At 36.5% G+C, this 22,852-nt stretch overlaps 1 protein-coding gene across 1 annotated transcript; it reads left to right on the top strand.

The window, feature by feature from the left end:
* The first annotated feature begins 7,429 nt into the window (after window positions 1-7,429).
* LOC135682665 (SWI/SNF-related matrix-associated actin-dependent regulator of chromatin subfamily E member 1) lies at window positions 7,430-18,198 on the top strand. Its single transcript, XM_089113027.1, has 13 exons — window positions 7,430-7,582; window positions 8,854-8,906; window positions 9,306-9,410; window positions 9,576-9,650; window positions 10,862-10,963; window positions 11,414-11,443; window positions 12,548-12,623; window positions 13,833-13,891; window positions 14,576-14,621; window positions 15,053-15,160; window positions 15,774-15,835; window positions 16,523-16,624; window positions 17,054-18,198. The coding sequence occupies exons 1-13, from the start codon at window positions 7,504-7,506 to the stop codon at window positions 17,201-17,203; spliced, it is 1,047 nt and encodes a 348-aa protein (XP_088969153.1). The 5' UTR covers window positions 7,430-7,503; the 3' UTR covers window positions 17,204-18,198.
* Window positions 18,199-22,852: the final 4,654 nt, after the last annotated feature.

Genomic DNA, 22,852 nt, shown 5'->3' with positions numbered 1-22,852 from the left:
TCAGATGTCATTTGTTGGAGTAAGAGAATAACTAATTATGAGGCAGAAAAAAAATTTACTCAGCTGCCCCTCCTGCCCTCTTCCAGGAGGGGCAGAGGGGGCAAGCAGTGCTCTTAAATATTCACTCCTAACAAAAGATTAAAGAATCTTGTAGATAATTCATACTAGTTTAGCCACTCTCGCTAAGTTACTTCCCATAAGAAATTCAAAAAAATAAAAAATCTCCTTTTTTGCATTCGGTCATTGATAACGGAAAATTATTTTCTAGAAAATGATAATAATCTTAAAAAGGAACATTTTCTTATAAGATATTGACTATTTTGCACATCATCAGAACAAGAATGTTACGCTTATTTCATGATTAATATAAATATAATGAAATAACATAATGAAAAAATATAAAAAAAGCATGCTGAAGTAAAAAGTTATCTGATTGACATTGGATAAATGTGATTATTATTTTCCATTCTATATTCTCAATGATTCTGCAACCATAGGGACTAAGCGGAAAATCAAAGTCTTACAGCCAGCCCATTTAAATTGCCATGATTTTCGTAAAACCAAACTTTTCTAAAAATGACGAGGCCATTTAATACCCACTTGCATCGAGAATTTTGTCAACCTATGAATATGTTTAGAGCCTTTGATAGGAAAAATCCTGATAGGAATATGGTACAGCAATAACTTGATAACAAAGCAATAACAAACACACTCATTAATATTTGCTCTCCACGAGCAGCTCATTCACTTGAACTTGTTCAACATGAGCAAAATTCGACCATAAAATAATATTTATAAGGTCGCAATAGCTTAAACTTCCACAAGACGAGCCAACACACTCATTATTACTTGCTCTTTTAGAAACGCATTCATTCAAAACTTGCTCAACATGAGCAAAAGCAATCATAGAATAGTAGAATTATAATCTAGCAGTAACTTAATATTGGCCAACATGAGCAAACACAATCATTCATACTTGCGCTACTCGAGCGTACTATAGAAAAAATAATGAGAGGGCATTTTGACTTGCCTAGTCGGACTGTTCATGATCCTACAAAGACTTACTTGATAACTCGAAAGCATACCTAATTTTAGTGTGCAGCGATAACCAATTTGTGCAGTGATAAACTGAAAACGTGCAGTGATAAATCATGAAATTTTCAGTGATAAAAATGGTGCTTTGTCATTTTCGTCATACTTGGAAAAGGGTCATGACTTTTTCTGTACATACATATTGCAAAGTTTAACTGCTTGACCAACTCTAATGCATTTCTGAATTTTTAGAATTTTCGGACTTTCAGAATTCTGAATCAAACAGAATTTCAAAATGTCAAAAAGATCATCAAGATTGTTTTAGAAGAGTCTTGATTGAGTTCCAAAACCTATTCAAGTGCAGGGGCGGACTGGCTAATTTTTTTGGCCCGGGCAAATTATGATCAAACCGGCCCACAAAGATAGCAAATAAAAAGCTACACGGAAAATGCAAGTAAATGTTAGTCTGTAAGGAAAACAAGTTTTTAAATTCAGTAATTTTGTGCATGGATGAATGCTGGTTAACAGAACATGTTAAATATGTCATTTCCTGACTAAATAGTAAATAAACAAAAATTTGAACTCATTGGTTTGACTTTCTTTCTAAATACAGTAACTTATATGTTGATAATGTGATCGTTCTAGATGTCATCTAACAGGTGTTTTTCTAAGAACATTAACATGAAGGACTCCAGGTTTGGCTGCGAAAAATTACCACGTAATCTGTTCTTTATATATTTAAAGTGGAAAAGCTTCTATCACACTCAACTTGTGACAAATAATTTTCTAATCCTCCGGAAAACCACAATGATTTTCAGCAGCCCAAAAATATCGATTTGTCAATTTCTGACCCCAGTTGAAATTTTATCGTGTAGCACCATACCCCTGTTGGGCGGGGGTCCATTTGACTTATGATAGTATATGCCTAATAAATTTACCATAACTTGTATGAGTTTATTGAAAGGAGCAAAAGCAAGACCCTGCTATTTTTTGTGACGTTTGTGGCTTTTGCTTGATAAAAAAAGCTTTGTATCGTAGCTGGAGTCTCGCAGCTTTTCCTTACGAAATTTCTGTGCACCACCTTTGGTTGAAGTCTTCTTGCTCTTCCCTTGTTCTACGTATGTCCTCTTCATTACTACACATCACAGAGCAAATCGCGTAGTGAACTCTAATTTTTGGACTTTTAAATTTATTACATTCAGCAATAGCTTGTGCTTAGGGAAAAACATGTCCAGCTTCAAGCAAAAGCTAAGTAAAAAGACATCAGGGCAGGTTAAAATCTTAAGACCCGGCAAAACGACTGGACATTTTCACTGAACATGCACTGGACAAATGTCCAGCGTAAATGTTGCGTCGTTTTGCCACCTTGTCCAGTCTTGTTCAGCGATGTTGAATGTTGTTCAGTCGATTTTGAAGGCAGCCAAAAATTTTCAGTGGACCGGATTAAATTTATTTTGTTCACTGATGTTATTCAGAAATTGTTCAGTCGTTTTGCCACTCTACTGAACATTGTCCAGTTCGCGCACGCGCAATCGATTAATGTTTTGGATTTGGCGTCAATTTATTTCCCATTTTCAAATCTTCAACAAACTTTCCTAGTCAACACCGCGAACGAAATGGAAACAACGTGAAAATTCAATTCGACCAATAGCAGAAAAAGGCATTTCATTAGTAACGACGAGTCTTCTGATCAGATTAGCTTTAGTTCCGATAAGGAAAGCGATGTCAGAGAGCACGAGGACGGTGATTTTGATGAACCTAGCCCTAGCCACTTTTCAATAATACACTCTAATTCATACGATAACACGGTTAGGGCTATGAAAAGTGTATTTTCAAAGGTAAAGAGATGTCCTGTTGCCAGTTTTCCCACCCGCATTCTTCAACAGGGAAAAAGTTCACTGGACAATGTTCAGTCGTTTTGCCATAACCAATAATTTCTGGATGTCCATACTCTGAACAATGAGCAATGTCTAGTGTGTGACCAGTGCAAATGTCCAGTCGTTTTGCCGGGGCTTTTTGTATCGCTTTGAAATAGGGATGTTACAGTATAATATGTCGCCAAAAAGGAAATACCGTCGAGAGAAAATATAACAAAATGTCAATAACATGTTCCCTGAAGAAGTGTGTATATTTATTCTTTCCCAAAAAGTCTCTGAAAATTTAAGGCAAACAGATTAACGCGTGGGTGTACTTTTTTGCCTCGCATTCACTTTTTAAGCTAATTTATTTTTTTGCACTTTTATCAACCGGCCCTTAAACCGACCGGCCCTTCGGGCGATCGCCCGAATAGCCCGACCAGCCAGTCCGCCCCTGTTCAAGTGTTTATATTTCCCAGAATAAAACAGGAAGGAGGCGTAAAAACAAGATAGAATATTTATAGTTAACTTAACGTTGGTATAAACATCTTAATAAGAACGTTTTCAAAAACAGAATTGATTTCAAACTACTGAACAATGTCGTCCAAAAAGCAAGGTAGGATTGATAGATTTTTTAATTCATCAACGACTAGAAAGAAGACATCGAAGGAACATGAAAAGACAGAAAAAGAAGTTAGCGAGGACAAGGAAACAAGGTCTAGCCGCAACACGTGCGATGATTCTGTCAGCCCTTGCTCTTCCGTTCAGAGAAACGAAGTTGATGCCGAGCCAAAAGCATTGACCCATTCAAAGGTAGATACACAAATCAGTGACAAATGTATCCAGCGTGTGCCAGGACCAAAAGCTAAAAGAAAGCGTGTGCTGTGTGCTGTATGCCTACCGTACCCCACCATACTGAAGCGTTTTTGCTACAGGGGTAGAGTGCCACCAATTTGTCTTCCCGAGGGCACAGAGGCAAGAACTCGCACAATTCAAGAGCATCTACAAAGTGAAGCACATAAAGAATGCCTCGAAGACAAGCGCTTGAAAAAACTTTCATCTGTCGAGAAATCTCAAACTGTGCCCTTGATTAAGATGTTGAGTTCGCAGCGCCAGAAGTTGGCCAACAAGATAGGGTCACTAATAATCTATGTGTACAATGCCGCGAAATTTTTGACATCATCGGCATTTTCTTGGCCATCAAGAGAAGTTGCCGCAAAACTTGCTCATGAAATCAACTACAATCAACCTTTCCAACCATACACGCCTTCTGACTTTGATCTGCAGTATATTTGACCCCCAGTTGTACAAGAACTTTTGCGCACTATAGTCAGTTCTGACCTGCCAAAGTTCAAGAAAGAAATTCATTCCTGCATTGCTGCATCTCTTCGCTTTGACGCGTCCATGGATAAGACGCAGAAGGATCATCAATACTACTTAATGTAGTCGATGAATTTGGGAAACCAGATCTCAAGTTTATTGGCATTGGACACGTGACTGATCCTGGTGCCTCTGGGCATCTCGCAGCATTGAAATTGGGAGCAGACGATACTGTTGGCTTCGACGAAGTAATGAAAGTGATAACCCAAGCGACTGACGGAGAAAATAAGAATGTTGGAGAGCATCGTGGTCTCTGGAAGCTTCTGGATGACGACCGATGGAAATTAGACATCGACACTCCCCTCCTAAAGTCTGTTTGTGCAGTGCATTCAACTGCAAATGCATACAAAGACTTATGTAACAATGTCCCAGAAATTGATCACTTGGTTAAGAAATTAGCAGCAATTTCATCTATTTTCACGTTTCAGCAAAATGAACCAGTGAGCTGGAAAAAGTTGCAAAAGTGGAAGGGCTAACAGTGCGTCGTTTCCCAAAGTATTTTGAGGTCAGATGGACAGAATTTACAGCTGCTCTTCTTGATGCTATTCTGTGCTCGTGGCAAGCACTCAAAAAGTTCAACGTAGAGCAATGCGATGCTGAAGGCGAAAAGTTTCTGAAGCTTCTTACCAACAAGGACAACCTTCTTTTGATGTGTTTTGTTGCAGACCTGCTTTTCTTAATCAAAGTGTTCCAAAAGAAGCTTCAAAGCGACTGACTAACAATTGTGGACATTGAGCCAGTGGCAGAGAAGTTTCGCGAAAGGGTGAACAAGCTGAGCACTGGATCCTTGCTGGGAGGTTGGGAAAATGAATTCAAAGAAAGGTATGATGAAGAAGCCAATAAGTTTTGCGGGATCAAGCTTTGGGAGAAGGAAAGACGCCGACAAGATGCCAATCTGTTTGTAACAGATCGCAGAAAGTTTAGTGCTGTACGGAACGAATCAGTGATAGCAATCAACACATTCGTAGACAAGCGACTTCAAGTGGACAGAAATGCTTCCAAATCATTTACCCCGTTTGTTAAGATCATGGCCACAGAAGATGAAATAAAAGAAGTTCACCGCTCTATTGCTCCTGACTTGGATTTGGCAAATGTAGCCATTCAGTATCAGGATCTGCAAGATTGTGCCGAAATGCAAAAGGCCGATCCCTTCAGCATGCTGCAAAATATGCTACAAGGAGCAAGGGACGAGTATTCAGATGTCTGTGTCTTCCTTGGCCGCATTCTTGCATGCAAACCCCATTCAGCTGATTGTGAGCGGGTCATTTCTCTTTATAACAAGATCAAATCAACATGCAGATCATCTTTCAAGCGCCAAACCGTCAGCGATTACCTTTACATACATATGATTATGCCACAACTATGTGACTTTGATCCTAGGCCTGCAGCATTGAGGTGGATGGAGAAAAAAGATCGTCGGGCAAGAGAAAGCACAAAAGCAGGAAAGCAAGAGTGTTTTAGCAAAGTTTTTGCGAACGATGATAAAGAAAACGGAGAGGTTAAGGAAAAAGAGTTGAAGAGAAAGTTTTGAAGACGTTAAATTTGTTTAACATTAAACAGCGTTGCGTTATTGTTCAAAAAAATTATTACTGCTTGAATGCGAAGATTGACCTCAACCTAGTATATACGTTTGTTTGTGAAAGTCTATAGGCTATATTTGCGTTGATTTGCGTATCTATAATGAGACACTGTTGCCAGATCACGGAATGCTCTGTGAAACGCAACAGCTCAGTTTACTTGACTTTTCTTTTGTGGTATCCCTGTTTACTAGTAATGCTAACGTTATTTTTCATACTACTGGCAAAATGTCTCAAAATAACCCATATTGAATTTGCAGGATCCTAAGCCATTTTAAGGCCTCAGAAGTGGCAAAATTTCAGGAGCTTCCGCAAATTACTTCTTATTTCCTACAGCCACCCTTGATTTCTTGTAAAATGTGCAGTGATAAAAATTCCTTAAAATTAGGTATGCTCGAAAGAACTATTTTTCATATCCAATCAGTTTGAATGTTAGCACTTAACTTTTTTAAAACACCTAACAACCTTGGTCCTATTGACAAAAAATTCACCCCAAGAACCAATAAAATGAGCTCAAACTGATAGGCAATAAAAAAATTCGATTAAAACTTTGTTACCTCAAAACAAGTGTATTTTCGGCAGTAAATAATCTGTCTTATGCAATCCATGAAGTTGTTTTATGTTAGTCTTAATTAGCATACGTTAACCATTGTGAAAACTAAATTTAAAAAATTTCATAATTTGACACAATATGAGCAACTCCTTCATTCCAATTCGCTCATCATAAACAAAATATGATATTGAACTAGAAGATATGAAATATAACAATATCTTAATCTAGCTCACTATTAGCAATGATACTCATTGTTACTTGCTCTACCCGAGACACTCATTCACACCAACTCGCTCGACATAAGCAAAACATGACCAGAGAATAAAAATATTCAATGTAACAGTTTCTTAAACTTGCTCAGCACTCTGCTCAGCACGAAGAAGCACACTAATTTATCCATGCTCAACACGAGCAAACGCATTCACTCATATTGCTCTCCTCGAGCAAAATACAATCAAAGCAAAACGGTATTTCATCATAAAATTCCCTTAAATATCAATGGAAAAGGGGGTACATTGCAAGTTCAAAATATGGATGGTAGCACAATCCAAGAGAGAAGGTCCTTTTGATATCTAAAAAAGCACATATAAGCATCAAAGAAGCACATAAGGGCTTAAATACAAAATTGAAGCATGACAATCGACAATAAAGTAATATACAATAAATAAATAAACTAATAAGCACAAAAGGACTTATAGCAAATGAGAATAATACAATAAGCTAAAATAAGAACCTCTAGCGAAATCAAATTCTACAACATCCGTCATGAATTTAACTCTGATAAAATTTCAAAAAAGCATAACTCTCACATAATGAAATAAATTGAGCAAAAAGGTAGATTGGATTAAAGAGCGAACAGCACTCTTGCTTGCAAAGAGAATAGAAATGCCATGACGAAAAGCAAACAAATATCAACATTCAGCGAACTGATGTAATTACGAACGAATCAATTAAATGAGCTTGCGAAATTAACTTCTCACTGACGGCTTCATCAAAAAGTGAGGTGTGTAACCCAAACCCCCATCTCATACCTCTGCGCGCCTTCGCCATCGCCTACACTGCTGTTTCAAAACAGGTGTACAAGAGACAAAAGACAGAAAAGAAAATGGCGATGGCCTACAGCATGCAGAGTAAGGGGTTCCCAGCACAGTTTAACCCAGGGACAACCCAAGCAAACCAACAAGGTAAATCATGAGTTCTGTAGTGAATTTAATTTTCATCTGGTCATGTCTTGCTTCTTGAATGGTGGACTTTGTGTGCTTGTTTCTTCACAGGTAATATAAATGGGAATCCGAAAACGTCGTACATGGTATAAATGAAACTCTGATTATGATCTTAAACCTGTCAATGCACCCTTAAGTTTTGAAGCTTTTGTGAATAGTATGAATATTTAGTCTTTTGTACATTTATATAAAGGCCAGGTCCACCTTGCAAGTTTGAACAGCGAAAGTTTTGCCAGGATCATGGCAAGATAAACAAATATTGTGCGTGGAATCTATGGCAGATAATAATGCGCAGGCGGAATGAAGGATAAAAATCGTTACACGTTCCCCACATAAACAAAACTTTACAGTATTGGAGAATGGCAAAATTTTTATAATGGTTAAATCTGAACAATTTTGTGGCAGTACACAACTTGGAAATGGCTTTGAAGAAAGCAAACATGTCACAAAAATATACTAGACGCTTTTTGGTCCGACACTTCTCAGAGTCTAAAACGCCAGAAACAAGGTTCGAAAGGACATGATGCAAAGTATTTACGGAGTTGAAAATGGTTAGATTAAAGATTAAATGAATGTTTGGCAATGTGATCATGTAAAGACATTTAGTAATTTGTCCATAGCTGTAAAAAAACATTCTTGTATCCTTGGTTCTGTGTTTCCATTCTTAGAGAACAGAAATAGATGTATGAGATGCTATGGAAGTAGATTTAGAGAAAAAATCTGCAACAAAGGTCTTGGAACATTTATATAGGTTTTTAATGGCAAATGCAGCCAACCATATTTCCCCCTGGTAACAAGGTTTTTAGTGTGGTTTTTATTCTATTCACCTATTCACCTATTTATGATAGAGGCAATTATCATAAACTATCAACATTGTTCATAAATTTTAAAAGGAAAGGAGAGAAATAGCAATATTTGGGAAAAGAAATGAACAATGAAAAATATGGCACAGATTGCTTGGTTTTTCGAGTCTCTTTTGTTGGTATTTTGGGTAAATCAATCCAGACACAACTGCCTTCAGGTTTTCATAAGACTTGATTGATTTATAATTACCTCAATGAATAAATTGTAGCTTTTTAGGGATAACTTTATTAGTTGATGGAGAATTTTCCAAATATTTATCTTTGTTTATCTTTTCCAAATGTTTATTAAAGTGGATATAAGAGATGCCTTGATAATTTCATTTTGCTGTGACAATACTTGTGCTATAAGTTGTGTTTTTTTGTTTCTAGCAAGGTTTAGGCCACCTTACCAGCCCAGCCCTCCTCCTGGTATGATGCCCTCTGTGAGTATGCTGAATTTAGGTTCCATTTTTAAAGTTTTACAGCAACGATAAAATGTTTTGATTAGTAGCCTTTCAAAATTAGTGAAAAGGAAGTTGTTCAAGAAAATTTCAGAAGAATAATTTCAGAAGAAACTTAGTATGATAAATAGCACATCAAAATCAATAGGTCATGTTCTGGCTAATTGATGAAAGGGTCAAGACTTTGACTAAAGCTTGAAAAGCTAAATCTTGAAAATCGAAAAACAGGGAAAGTAGCTTACTGTATATTGCTCTCCAACTTTGTGTTGCTTTTCTTTTCTTTTATACTAATTTGTTTCATTTTCAAAGGCTCCATTGTCATGAATTGTATGCAAGCTGCTAGTGTATGGACTATATGCTTAACACATTTTCGCTTTACAGAATGTCCCAGGTAGCAACTGGCCAGGAGGTAACATTGCCAGCTCAATGGGGCCAGTCAGAATGCAACCACAGCAGCAACCACAGCGGATGGTTACTTTCATGCCAGTATGTTTGAGCTTGAGTCTGATTTACATGGATTTTCTTTTTTATACTTGCTATTTTATTTATTATATAATTTAAAGTTTTATCAATAATAGGAAACCAGCTTAAATGTTTTGCCTAACTTTAGTATCTCTGGGTATTTATGTTTGGCAATTAATTTTATTTCAGCATGACATAAAGATTCCAAAACAACCAAAGCCCCCAGAGAAGCCTCTTCAACCATACATGAGATACAGCAAAAAGGTTAGTAGGTTGAGCAATTATCACCACAGCATCTCAGTGCATTCTGAATAGAAATGAACTGGTAATTATTTTTGGCATTGGCCTTTTAGTTCAGGCCATACACTTTTATAGAGTACCAAAGTGTGACATCATCAAAAATCTATTTTTAGAATTTCTCAGTTTTGATTACATAATGTGAAAGAGCGAGATAAAATACCACTCATTATGCAAATCAGCTAGAAATATTCAAAATTGGGTGAGATATGACCAACGAAAGATTTCAAGTTTCCTAACAGATTACTGTTATTCTGGCCTGGTTCATAAAGTTATGAACCAAATTACAGAGGTTTGATGGGGCAAGAGCCTATGCTCATGTGGCCATATCTTAGCCAATTTGTATCACCTTGATCTGATATTGCATATTTTGAGGTATTTCATGGTGCTCTCTCAGTTTATGGGATCCAAATTCAAAAATTTTAAAAATAGATTTTTGTGACATTTTCACTTTGGTACTATTATTGAATAAAGGCAAAGATATTATGCTTCCAAGAAAAAAGCTATTTTTTCTTATCACCAGGATAGTATTTGTCTTTAATTTCAAGATGAGAGATAATTTGGACTAGATTTTATTTTCAATGAAAAATTAATTTCAGTTTTGTTGGTTTCAGGTACACTTTATTACATCTTATCAAGCCTTTCCAGGAGACGCAGGCTATAGCCCGCCCCTGCGCAAACCCTACGCAAAAAAATTTTGAGAGGTCTTTTTTCCGCCCACACAGAGTTGTTTATAACAATCCTCTCATTGAATCCGCTTTGTCTCACTCTCTAATGTATTTCAGTTATTCTTTCTTGAATTTTTAATGCCAATCAACTCAATCTTCCATTACACCGTACTGCTCATTGTACTACTCTTTATCTTTTTGGATAAAGATGATTCTACAAAAACGTTGCTGTTTTGCAAACAAAACTAGAGATCTCTTTTGTCATTTTTTAGAGTAGAAATACACACAAAACTGTATTCTTAACATAAATCATGTTTACAAGTAGGCAAGATAATTTTATTTTTTGGCTTGTATATATACTCAAATATAAATAGATAAACAAACAATTTTGCAAGGGCTAAATAGCCCACACAGCCAAACCAGCCATGGTCTTTTTTAGCCCACATGTTTTTTATTCCCGGAGAGGCCTGATCTTATTATTAATAATGTTTTTCTAAAATAAACTTGCAGATCTGGGATCAAGTAAAAAGTCAACACCCAGAGCTTAAGTTATGGGAAATTTCAAAGATTGTTGGAGAAATGTGGAAAAATCTAAGTGATGCTGAGAAAAAGGTGACTTATATTTTACTTTTTTTTGAGATAATTGTCATTTGTTAAGCATGCAGTCTTTCATGAAACATAGCTTTTTTATTACTAGAAATGAAGGAGATTTTTTGTCTAAAAAGACAGGTGTATATGCTCTTTTCCACAATAAGATCCAGTGTGTATCTCGTTCAACATTCTTAGACAGATTTGAATCTAAAATATAAATAATTATTCACTAATAAATGTTGTTAGTTTTTTATGAAAAAATGGTAGCAACAGGCCTCTCGGTTTGAGTTGTGTGATTGGGCACACATGCTTTGATGAGGCAATATGAGCATCATTTGGTGCTAAAATCTTTACAGAGAGACCTGTAGCAAACTCAGCTTGCTAGGTGACAATGATTGTAATTAATGAATGTTTGGCTGAACCATCACCTATTCACCTATATCTTAAACAAAAAATATTTTTCTCTCACAGAGTTATACTGATGACTATGAAGCTGAAAAGGTTGGTAAACACATATTTTTCAGTTAATTCAACACCAGATGTTTTCCTTCTATCAAATATTTAATTACTGTGAGCATTTACTGCCTGGAATATGTTGGTTCACTTTCATAAGCTGGGGCAAGTAACATGCTTAACTTGTGCTGCCATACACGCAAAGGTTGTTTTACAATGCTGTTTCTTGTTTAGATTTTACCCAGATATTAGTTACACTTGTAGAAACGTTTATGCAAACAATACAAAGGAAAAGTTTGTGACAAAATGTAAAGGTCAATATTATAGATTGTGTTGATGGCCAAATTGGAGCTTGGGGGCTCAAGTCCCTCTAATTCTGGTAGCTTCTTGATGATGAGAAGCTTTTCAAATAACACAAAATTATAATATATTTTTTTATTCAAAAAACGTTAAATAAAACAGAATTCTTGTAGTTTATCATCCATGTTTCTCTACGAAAAGATCTTTTTTAGACATGTTTAGCTGTCAGTTTAGGGTCATATCAATGTATTGATGATGTAGTTTTCATAATTTCCAGGCATTTTTTCTAGCAATTTATTTTCACCTAGCAAATACATGCCTCTAACAGTGTAAAGATTTATTTATAATACCCCCATAAGGGACGTCAGCTGGTGCAGGGGGTGGCTCAAATCATACAATGTATCATCTCGCTCTTTGCTTTTAGCATGTTCAGTCCACAATAATGTTTTGCTCCCCCTCCCAAGCCATTATGTGCACAACAGCACCTGCCTACAAGCAGCTGCCTCTAGTGCTATTGAGTTCATTTAAACTAGAACGAAAAGTGTCAGACTCTTAAATCCTTATCTTTGCTGGATATTTTACTCTAAACATTTACATATATTTGATACATTTTATGTTTGGGGGATTACCAACTATGGAATATGCATAGCAGGAAAATCTTTTTGGCCAATACAAAATGAATTATAGATGTTATTGTAATCAGCAAAATCTAGGATATGTTTTTTTGGTTGATTCTAATGATCAGGTCACAATGTTGAAGGTAGTTTAGTCTTTGCAAATCTTCATAGCTTTAATGGAATTATAAATTTGCTCGTACTTACTTTGTATCTAGGTTTTTTTCCAATTTATCAGATAGAGTACAAGGAATTAATGAGGGACTACCACAATTCAACAGCCTACCAGCAGTGGCTTGAGGCAAAGGGAAGAGGTATACCATTTGTCTATGTCTGATATACATTCATATTATAATATATGTATACATCTACTCTCTAGAGTGTATAGAGAAGCCCTGTGATTCTCCCTTTATGCGGTCATCAGGCAATCGTACATAGATATAGATATAAACGTACCTTGCAAAAATATTATTTCTTAAAGTTGCTTCTTGTACTGCGACTGAGTAAGTCTGAATTTAGTGATATTTTAGTTGCTATCATCATAATGTACACATCCCATGTTAAGATTAGAAGAACAGATTGTAACTTTTGTTTAGGCAGTTCTGTGTTACCTCCTTCGAAACATACACTTTCTTTTTAAGGAAAGGTAGGGAATATTAGTAACCATACTTTTTAGAAAGTGTCATGTTAGACTGTTTCAGTTGGAGCTTTTGTCAAATTGAAGTTTAATTCAAGTGACTCTTTGCTATTCAAGTTTGATATTGTCAACCCTTTGATGCATAAATTTAAAGCACCTGACACTACACCTGCCTGTCTGAGACCATATAAGTAGTGACAATTGTATATAATTTATTGGATCTGCTCTGTCTTTGTCATGCAAATTTTTGGCTTAATCCTTGTGGATCAAATTGTTCGCTTTTCAAAAATTGCTCTTATGCTAGCTAACTAGCTGTTTCCTCAGTGTCATTTCCATTGAACTGTGCTCGCCAAAGTTACAATTGCCGGCTTTCCAGCCATCAGCGCTTCTCCTGATGCATTTGTTGCAAGTCCTCTTTCTGTGAACGCAAGTCATCGTCTGCAGTTATAAATGGCAATGAAAAGAGCTTCGAATACATGTATGAAGCTTCGAATACACCTTATTATTCATCGAGTTCTCCTTACATTGATCACAATTACCTTATTTACGGCAAATTGACCAGTATCCGATCAATGCATGATGAAGAGTAACTGTACTTGGTACAATCTTAGTGCTCGCGCAATGTCTAAGATTTCCTCCATAGATTTTGAAGCCAGGTGCTATCCTGTAAAAAGGTAGACGCGTGATGCTGAAATGTTATTGGTTTGATTACATCTGTGCTATCCGCTGTCTTGAGTTACTTTGCTGGTTTTCTTCAGGCATATACTCTTGCACAAGGTGGTTTTATACTCAGATTAACCATTTCAAACAGATGACAGTTTGTTAGCGTTTGGGTTAGCCACATTCCAACCAATCATTTACTCACATGGACTATTTTCTTTTCTAGCCCAAGCTGCTCTGCAAGAACAACAGGCAATGGAAAAGATGATTGGGGGACCGATTCCTGTGAGTGGCTTTCGAACACGAAATCTTTCAGTTCAGTTCAGTTCAGTTCAGTTCAGTTCAGTTCAGTTCAGTTCAGTTCAGTTCAGTTCAGTTCAGAAGTTCATTTTATGAAACTTCTCTTTGCCAATTTATGAAAAATTAACGCAACTTAATGTTGGAAAGATAGTTTTATACAAAGACAGAATAATCCCCTGCTAGATTAGAATGACCCGTTAAACATGAATATATCTGTCAGAACTGGCTTTATATTGTAACTTTCCTTTTCCTGTTCCTTCATAGCTGACTACTGTTGTTAACGGTTACGTGCAATTATGGATTTCCTCCCTTCGTGCGATTTTTTTCGTCAGTTTTCTTAATCTGCAAGATTATATATCTTTGATTATTGATGATTGTTGACTCCCTGAAAATCTTTAGTCAAAAACTCTTTTTATATTCCATGTTTCTGTTAATAGAGAAAGGTTTTCATGTCGAAAGTTAATCATTTTAAATTGTGAAGCAAAAGTAGTTTTCAAATATGTCATAATCGGCGACCTGAAACTGACCGAGATCAAACCTTAAGCTTATTTTGCATTTTGTTTCATGGCATGTTATTGTTGAGTATTTTCGTTCTAGTTTTCGCCAGTGAAACAAACAACCAATCGACTATAAAACGTTTTGCGTCATATTCTTTTATTATTTTCATAGAGAGACGAGCCTCGTTTTCAAATACAACAGATAGAGGATGACGATGGTAAATCTTAAACTGTTTCTTTGTATCAGCTTGAATTGGACTTCAAGAGCACATGGTTATCAGGCAAATGATATGCGTATAAATGCATGTCTTATATTGTTTCCCAATTTATAATTGATCACCACCTTATGTTGGTATGATGGAATGAAAGGCATATGATATGAATAACTTAAATCTTGAATACTTAGGATTTCTTGCTTGTATTTGTTCTAAGCAGTCTTTAATTTATCGATTTACCTTAAGATAGTGCTTTATGGTTATTTTCTTATATTATACAGACTGCAAAACACGCAGCTTTTTAGTGGGACCGCAGTCCATCAGTTATTCTTAATTCTTGTGTGAAGAATTGTTCTGCTGAAAGCTAGCACGTGGAATTGTTTATGAGAGCTCTTTTTCGATAGCTTTGAATTGATTTTCCTATTTACCCTTAGATGATGATATGTTCTCTGCCAAGCATATTGCAGCAGCAAGATTTCATCGCAATCATAAACTTATCGCCGAGATTTTCAACGAACAGGCTGTCCCCGACATCAAAACTAGTAAATTTGTTTAAAAACTGAACTATTATTATTGATCTTTGTTGTGATGCTTGTATTTGACCTTATGTTTTTAGTCTTTGACGGGGACTTGCTTTTCCCTTGAAAGAAAGTGATACGCTGTTTTGTTTAACAATAGAAGTACGATACCAAATATTATTATACTTGGCTACCAAGAAAGTATCAATTTAGCATTCAATAATTTAGCATTTTAACACACCATCCACACACACGATTCCAAGTATTCCATTTTTGCCGTATTCCCAGCCCTAAATTACTTTTTGTAGCTTTGCTATTTGTAGCTATTTTTATGGTCTTATGAATAATAGAAAGGTTAAAGGAAGATGTTTTCCAATTAGTCAGAATCGTTCAAAGAAAACTGTTTGGATCAATGATAACGTGTATAATCAGAAACAGCACAGCCAGTTCTTCCCTCTAATGTTTTTGCTAATAGTTTCCCTGTTTAATTCAAACAGCAACAAATGATAACTGACAAAATGCAAATAAGCTACCTCGAATAGTTTTTAAAAGCGTTTGAATATCTATGGCGTGACATCTGTTCTCGCAGCTGTATCATTTCAATGAAATACAGTATTATTTTTGCTTTTCTTTGTAGTTGTGACAAGACCAAGGCTTGAAAATCTGAAAAAGCAAGTCCAATCTTTGATGCAGCACCAGGTGCTTTTAATTTTAATAACCAAATCAACTGCTATGAATTCTTGAAGGATGTTCTTCAGTTTGTGGTAACATGAAGAATGTCAACGGAAGGAGCTTCAAGGAAATGTTTTTGCGAGCCCTTCACGTTCATAGAAGAATAACTGAAATAGATTTCTTGTTGAGTAATGTGAGAAACCCTACAAGCATTTTAGATAAAGATGTACACAGGCCTCTTTCTGCCATTTTCTTTGTAATCAAGTACTGTTATATTCAGGCCTTATGAGTATCACCCACTAAACAAATAGGAAATGTAGAAAGCTTTGCTTTCTCGCTGCTATGTTGACGTTGTTCTGGCTAGAGAAGGGTTTGTTCATAACTGCAGTTTTGCTAGCTAACCAAAAGGATCCCGTTCAGGGCGCAGCAAGTCTTGAGTGCGGTTAATTGATGTTAACCAATAAATCAATATGCTGAAGAACAGCATCCTTGTATTCACGTTGAGAAAAAAGTTTTCACATTTTGAACAAGAATCAGGCCAGGACCCTCATTGCTTCAATTTGTTAATATTATTTCTCAAAATTTCAAGGTATGACCAATACATCTTTTATTTTATTCATTTGTCAACCTGGGATTAAGTGGTTCCTTTCTGGAGTGGTTTCAAAAGAGTTTATATTCTGTTTTGACTCATTATTTTGTTTTCTGGCATTTTAGCGCAAGCTTGAGCAGGAGATTGAAGAAGCTGAACAGAGACACGAAGCTAGGAAACGTAAAATCCTGGAAAGTAGTGAAAAGTTTCAACAGGAATTGAAGAAAGTAAATTCTCTTTAGCTGCCATTTGGTTAAATTTTTTGTTCATGCTTTGCGTTCTTCTTTGCTTTCTCTTTCACTAAAGGCGCATTTAAACCAACGATTTCGCATTTCACTAAACCTCGCGATGTTCATTATAAAACTCTCGTGTTTCTTTTTTGTATCTTGTGTTTGCCTACAGAGGCGAAGGATTCTATCGAGCATCAATTTAGAGGGGTTTGTTTTATTTTCATGTTTACGGTCTAAGTATAGAAATTATTTAAGGTTGTATGTAGATTGATGGAATATACAGGCAAATTTGCCAGGCTCTTAAAGTATCAATTTGTATATAAATAGACATCTATATTGATTGGTTTTTGTTATTTGAGGCACAAAGTTAGAAGTTTTAGATCATTTCGAGTAAGATGTGTTTTTCATAATCGTTCTTCCCTTTAGCTTAAAGAAAAGCCTATTCCAACCAGCACATCGCCTGAACCTGCAGTGAATGAAGACCAGGATAGTCCATCTGCCACAACGACTGACGAGACAAAAGATGCGGAGGCAAAACCCCCCTCGGCCAGTCAAGAAGCAGAAGAAAAAGAGTAAAGACAGATGAAAGTTGTTTTGGGCGATGAACAACTGCACACCTTCAAACGACTGAGCAACCACCCAATCACTGTAAGATGCACGAAATAACTTAAAATCATCGTTGCAATTGCTTTTGATGAGGGCAGGCTTAGTCATTGATGGCTGCAGATTTTCATCTCCCAAGCAACAGTACTTTCAAGGGAACTGGATATATCGGGTGATGGTAGCTAAGAACTGATATTATGTAGTTATTCTGAATAAAGCGAATTGCGTAGTGTCACCCCTGCTAATGAAACCTGTTAAAAATGGGCTGCCGACGTTTAGCCAAGACAGGTCTGCTGAATGTTTTAACCGGCACGAACTGTAGCCGTAGGTTCTCCTCCCAAGCAATACACACAGATGAGTCGATTGTTGGTCGTTTTTTCTGTATTAAGTTTATAAACCTAGATAGGCAGAATTTGGCTTCGTTTTGTAAAGAAATATTTCCTAGGGATAAATTTTTCTTTGAGAAGAAAAAAGTCTGTTCTTTTCTAGAATTGATTTTTTGATATATTAATACTAGGAAATGTCGTCATGTTAGTTTTGTGCTTGTTCAGAGGTTCAAAAATACTCTGCACCCCTTCTCTCTTGCCCCTATTGACTTTTTTAAATAATGTCACAGAAAGAAATAGTCTGAAAGATAGCAATTTATAATGGTCTAAAAAATATCAAGATGAATAATTACCATCAATGGATAAGCATTTATTTCTGACAGATAAATTTTTATTGAGTTAAAGGTCTGTGAACTGCTTTATTTTAATTGTAAAGAACATTTAGTCCTGAAAAAAATTTGCAAGTGTTTTTGAACTGATATTACCTTCTCTACAAGATTATTACTTAGGAAATCTTTTTTGTTAAAGTCTGGTAGCATTCATGTATTGTTGACTCCTTTAATGTATTATTGGTTATTGTAGTTTATATCCTAGATTCACAGGAAAAGCTCTTAACATGCGTCATTGACGAGTAGTTATAAATTTCTTCCCTTTCGTTGTTGATGGCTTTGAAAAAGCAAACATTTGAGTAAACTAAAGCTTTTCGTCTGACACTCTTCAGAGTTTCAAATGTCAGAACATAGATCGAAAACTCTACGCTAGGAAATACATATACCCAGTTGTGGATCGAAACAGGCCAATCAGAAACGCGAGCACATGACTGTTGAGGTTGCCCAATTAGTGCCGCTTGCCTTTTGAGAATGTTACCAATGGAGTCCTAATGTGAAAACGAACTCCTTTTGTCTACGCAATAGCGGTTTTTTCGTGCTAATGTAGATAGATTCCAAAACTGCTAGATGGAATAACGATCGGGCTTTATCAATAATGCGAAACAAGTGAAGCTTGAAAGATTTAAGTAGTTGATATTTTGGAGAAAGAATGTAAAAAAGACTTACATTCTGGAGAAACTGTACCCACTGGTTTGCTCTGCTGTAACGCTACAGTAAGCTTCCATACATGGATTGCTAAATCATGATTTGATTAGAGATGTGGCAACGTTTTCTGAGGGACCTGTTTTATTTAAATTGAATTCTTTTCTGGATGTTTTTTCTCCGAGTGAGAAATTAATGAGATTGTCAGTTCAACTTTTTTCAAGACAGCAACTCCAGTTAGTGTGCATTAATGATGTCTTGAAAAAAGTTGGGCTGACACTCATTAATTTCTCACTCGAAGAAAAAACTAAAAGCCAAGATTTTTTGGAAATCTGTCAGTTCGTGATTTCCAGCACATGATTATTTCTATGGTTTTTATGATGCCTCTGTTCAGTTTAAGACAAAAAAACTCTTACAATAACAACAACTAAACCCAAAAAATGTCTCACTCATGCCTTATATTCATTGGCCTAACTCTGGAAACGTTAAAAGATGGCAACAAAAGCACTGTATCATTATAACAGCAGTATTTTTGCCCTGTTTAAAACAAAAGCCTTCATACCAACAATAAAACCACTTCATCTGCCAATTACATGGCTTAAATTTAGGAAAGAAACTTGATAGAAGGCTAAGAAAAAGCGGCTAACGTTGACCCTCCAGCTAATTCCTTGCTGGAAACGTCATCAATTATGCCTTGTCGTTCCAAAGCACAGGGCCGACACCAGCAGTGATAGGGGGCAGCCAAGAAAGCTGATGTGCTGGCCTCTGGTGATAACAAATGCTCTGGATAGTTGCCTGATTTTCAGGAATTGAGAGATGGTGCAAGCAGCAGATCGGGCAGAATAGTTTCAAATAATCGAACTGTCTCAGGATTGTTTGACACTCAAAGTTTCAAAGGAAACTCACTAAGGAATGCTTGTGAAACTGTCAGTCCTGATACAAGTTGCTTCATGCTTCCCATGATCGAACGAAAAAATACCGGAGTTTCTTGCAAAAGGGACCCTACATATTCCGTAAGGACTAACTAGCTTTTTTCAGCCTATGCAACATAAAATAATCAATTAAAACATATTGCTTATAATAGAATATGGAATAGAATATGCTAAGGAGACTATCATCAGCCAGTCGTTGGGATGTGACTTGTGTAAAACCCTAAAATCTTCCGACAAGCAGGGCCATTTTTAACATACTAACTAGAAAGGCAATTGCCCCTCCAGCCCAAATGACTTTCTATTTTTTCAAACAATGGGGCATTGTCCTCTTCTTTATATAAACAAAGGGTTGACCCCGCAGCAAATTACCTTTACAATAGGCTATGCCGACAAGCATTCAGTTTTTCCGACAAGCAGCCTTAAGGGGGGCAACGCGCCCTCCCATGCCCCCCTATTGGCATCGGTTCTGCCAAAGCAGCAATCAAACGTGCGCTATTGACATAAATTATCGCTGTCAAAATAGCTCCTATCATCTACAAAAATATAACAATTGCTCTTTTTATTTTCAATGTCTAAACATTACCGTTTCAAAAACAAATCTGCCGTTTACATATAATAAATAAGAATATTTGATATAATATTTACAATAATAAAGAAAACCAGCTATCGAAGGATACAAAATGCAGCCCAAGTCAGAACAAATAATTTCAAGTAACAATATCACATGTCCAGCAAGTAAAAATGTTAGCAGACAAATAGTTGTGTCGCAATTATATTTCGACTTAGAAATCTGCAAAGAAGGCGCAAGCACGTGCTCAGGAATGCTCGGTTTAATACAAGTACTAAATTTTACTGCAGGAGATCAAAGTAAAGACACCAACGGATTTCTAAAACCGCCTGGTAAACATACCTGGTAGCCAGTAGAGGCACTAACACCACAGATCAGTGACTCATACCTGGTCAGTCACCATTTCATAAACAAGCCTGTGCCACCAAAAACAGTTGCGAGAAGAGAACAGCGTGGAAAGAGCATACAAAATTGGCATGATAAGCCTTACCCAAAGCAATTAAATACACTCATCTGACTCAAGGGACCAACAATTTCGTGCAGAAACCCAAACTACCGAACTCCTTCTCCTCTATTATTCCCAATGGCATCAAAAGCAGCACATGAAGACTTGATACAAGAATGAAAGCATGATAATTGACACCCAAACGCAAATAATACAATACAGTTAAAAATAAGAACCTCTAGTGAAATCAAATTCTACAATGTCCCTCGTGAAACAAACTCTGAAAAAATGTCATTTGATTAGCATCTCAATAGCGGTAGTAAATGTTAAGGGAGCAAAGGAAAGTGTTCCTTAGAGTGTTAATTCAGACATTGTAGACATCTTATACCGTATCACATCGCAAAGCCATTCACTCACAACTGGAAATCAAGTTTTTAGATAAGATAGGCATGGGTTAGGAGCATTATTTTGTTGAAAATTCTTCCGTTTTTCAGATAAGCCATCAATTACATTATTTATGACATTTCTGAAGTCCACGAATAAGCCCTCGGGGCTTATTTTGCAAAAAAAATAATTTGGGGTAGGGGCTAATTTAGCAGCAAGCAATAAAATTACCATAGACAATTTTCTTGTTCTATTTGAGGCTTGTCAGTGTGCTTAAAAATGAAGATGTATTGAGATAAACCCATTGCTGTCGAGGCAATACCTCAACCATATTCGTATTCGGGGGCATATTCGGGGGTGGGGGTTTGTTTCACAAAAATTACTTTGGGGCGAGGGCTTATTCGAGGGTGAGTGCTTATTCGAGGACTTACGACAGTTGATACAAAAAGCTTGCCCACAGCCTTATTGCCAATACTTTTAGAGCAAATGATACAAATAGATTTAATTGAGTTCGTTATCTAAAAGAAATCATCGACCCGCTTTTCCAGAAGAAATCCACCGTGATTCTATTAGAAAATAATTATACTAGCAAACTTACAGTTCATGAGTTTAATCATTTGACCTTATAAAAACCTGAAAAAGCAAAACCTTCAAAGAGATGCAACAAAAACTTATTATCACAACACCAACAGAAACATGTCGCACCTTTCATATTTTCCACCAGCCCACCACCCCCCCTCCCACCTTGGAAAATTCAATCAACGATTGGATAGTTTGCACGTAAGCTGTATGTCTTTTGAAAAGAATACATTGAAAGGATAAAAGGATGTTGTACCTTGGGTCACTATTTCTAAATAAGACTTTTAATATATCCTTGAATTAGCCCCCCCTGATAAATCCTTGAATTAGCCCCCCCTGGGGGCTTATTCCCCTGGGGGCTTATTCCCCTGGGGGCTTAGCAATTTATAAAGTTTCTAGATTAGGGATTTCTGTTTTTGAGAGTGACCGAAAATACTTGCAAAAAGTTCTTTTTTTCTTTTAATAAATCATCTGAGACACGAGTTCATGAGTGTGACGTAACGAAAAATCATGAAATGAATCTGAAAAAACTAATCATTAGATATTTCAAGCCTTGGGTGAGATGAAGCTTGTTAATGAAAGCCGACGTGGCTCAAAAGTTTAGAACAGTGAGCAAATTACAGTGACTTAATGGGGAAAGAGCCTGTGTTCATGCATGGAAATGATTTAGCACAATTTGAGTTATTTCGTGATTCCCTTTCAGGCTATTGGATCCTAATGTAAACATTCTAAAGAATATTTTTATGATGTCATCGATTAAGATCATTATTCCCAGTCAAAAACCTCCTTAACTACTAAAGGGGATGCTAAAAATCTCTTGTGCAGGATGTAACAGCTCTACAGGTGTCACAGCTCCAGAAAATCACGACCTGTCCTGTTGGACCCAGTCTGTCACCAACGCAAGAGAATGTTTACGCTAAACGCTTCCTTTGGCTTCTCCACCCTCTGGTCTCCATTTGATAAGCCTAAACGGACAAGTCACTTCATTTGGCTCTCTTTAACCTCTGGCACTTAAAATACCTAAAATTATAAATATTATCTGTCACTTAAATTACCGTACCCATAGGCACAGAGTAAATGTAGGCGACCCCTTTGAAATGGAACTTAGCTTCAGTGTCAACAGGTGATTATTTTTGTAAAAATTTTGGTAGATCGCCCCATACATCCTTGATCACTATGCCATTTCAAATTGGGCCATAGACAATGATTGGGCAGTACTTGGTTGTGGTTACTTGAATTCTGAATAGCAATACTTACCCTTTTCTACCAATGTCCTACATTTTCTACCATTAATGTCCTACAGGCGAATAATGGGATTCCAAGAGAACCTTAGCACGACAAAAATAAAAAATCAGGA

This window comes from Rhopilema esculentum, chromosome 16 (genome assembly GCF_057945365.1).
Source record: "Rhopilema esculentum isolate cy_ngs chromosome 16, ASM5794536v1, whole genome shotgun sequence".
In the NCBI taxonomy this organism is placed as follows: domain Eukaryota; kingdom Metazoa; phylum Cnidaria; class Scyphozoa; order Rhizostomeae; family Rhizostomatidae; genus Rhopilema; species Rhopilema esculentum.
This window is presented reverse-complemented; position numbering and strand designations above follow the sequence as displayed.

Excerpts from the sequence above, each read along its gene's own strand:
- LOC135682665 (XM_089113027.1), top strand. The coding sequence starts at position 7,504 with ATGGCGATGGCCTACAGCATGCAGAGTAAGGGGTTCCCAGCACAGTTT. Across the intron at positions 8,907-9,305 it reads CTCCTGGTATGATGCCCTCT|AATGTCCCAGGTAGCAACTG; the intron begins GTGAGTATGCTG and ends TTCGCTTTACAG. Across the intron at positions 12,624-13,832 it reads GCTTGAGGCAAAGGGAAGAG|CCCAAGCTGCTCTGCAAGAA; the intron begins GTATACCATTTG and ends TTTCTTTTCTAG.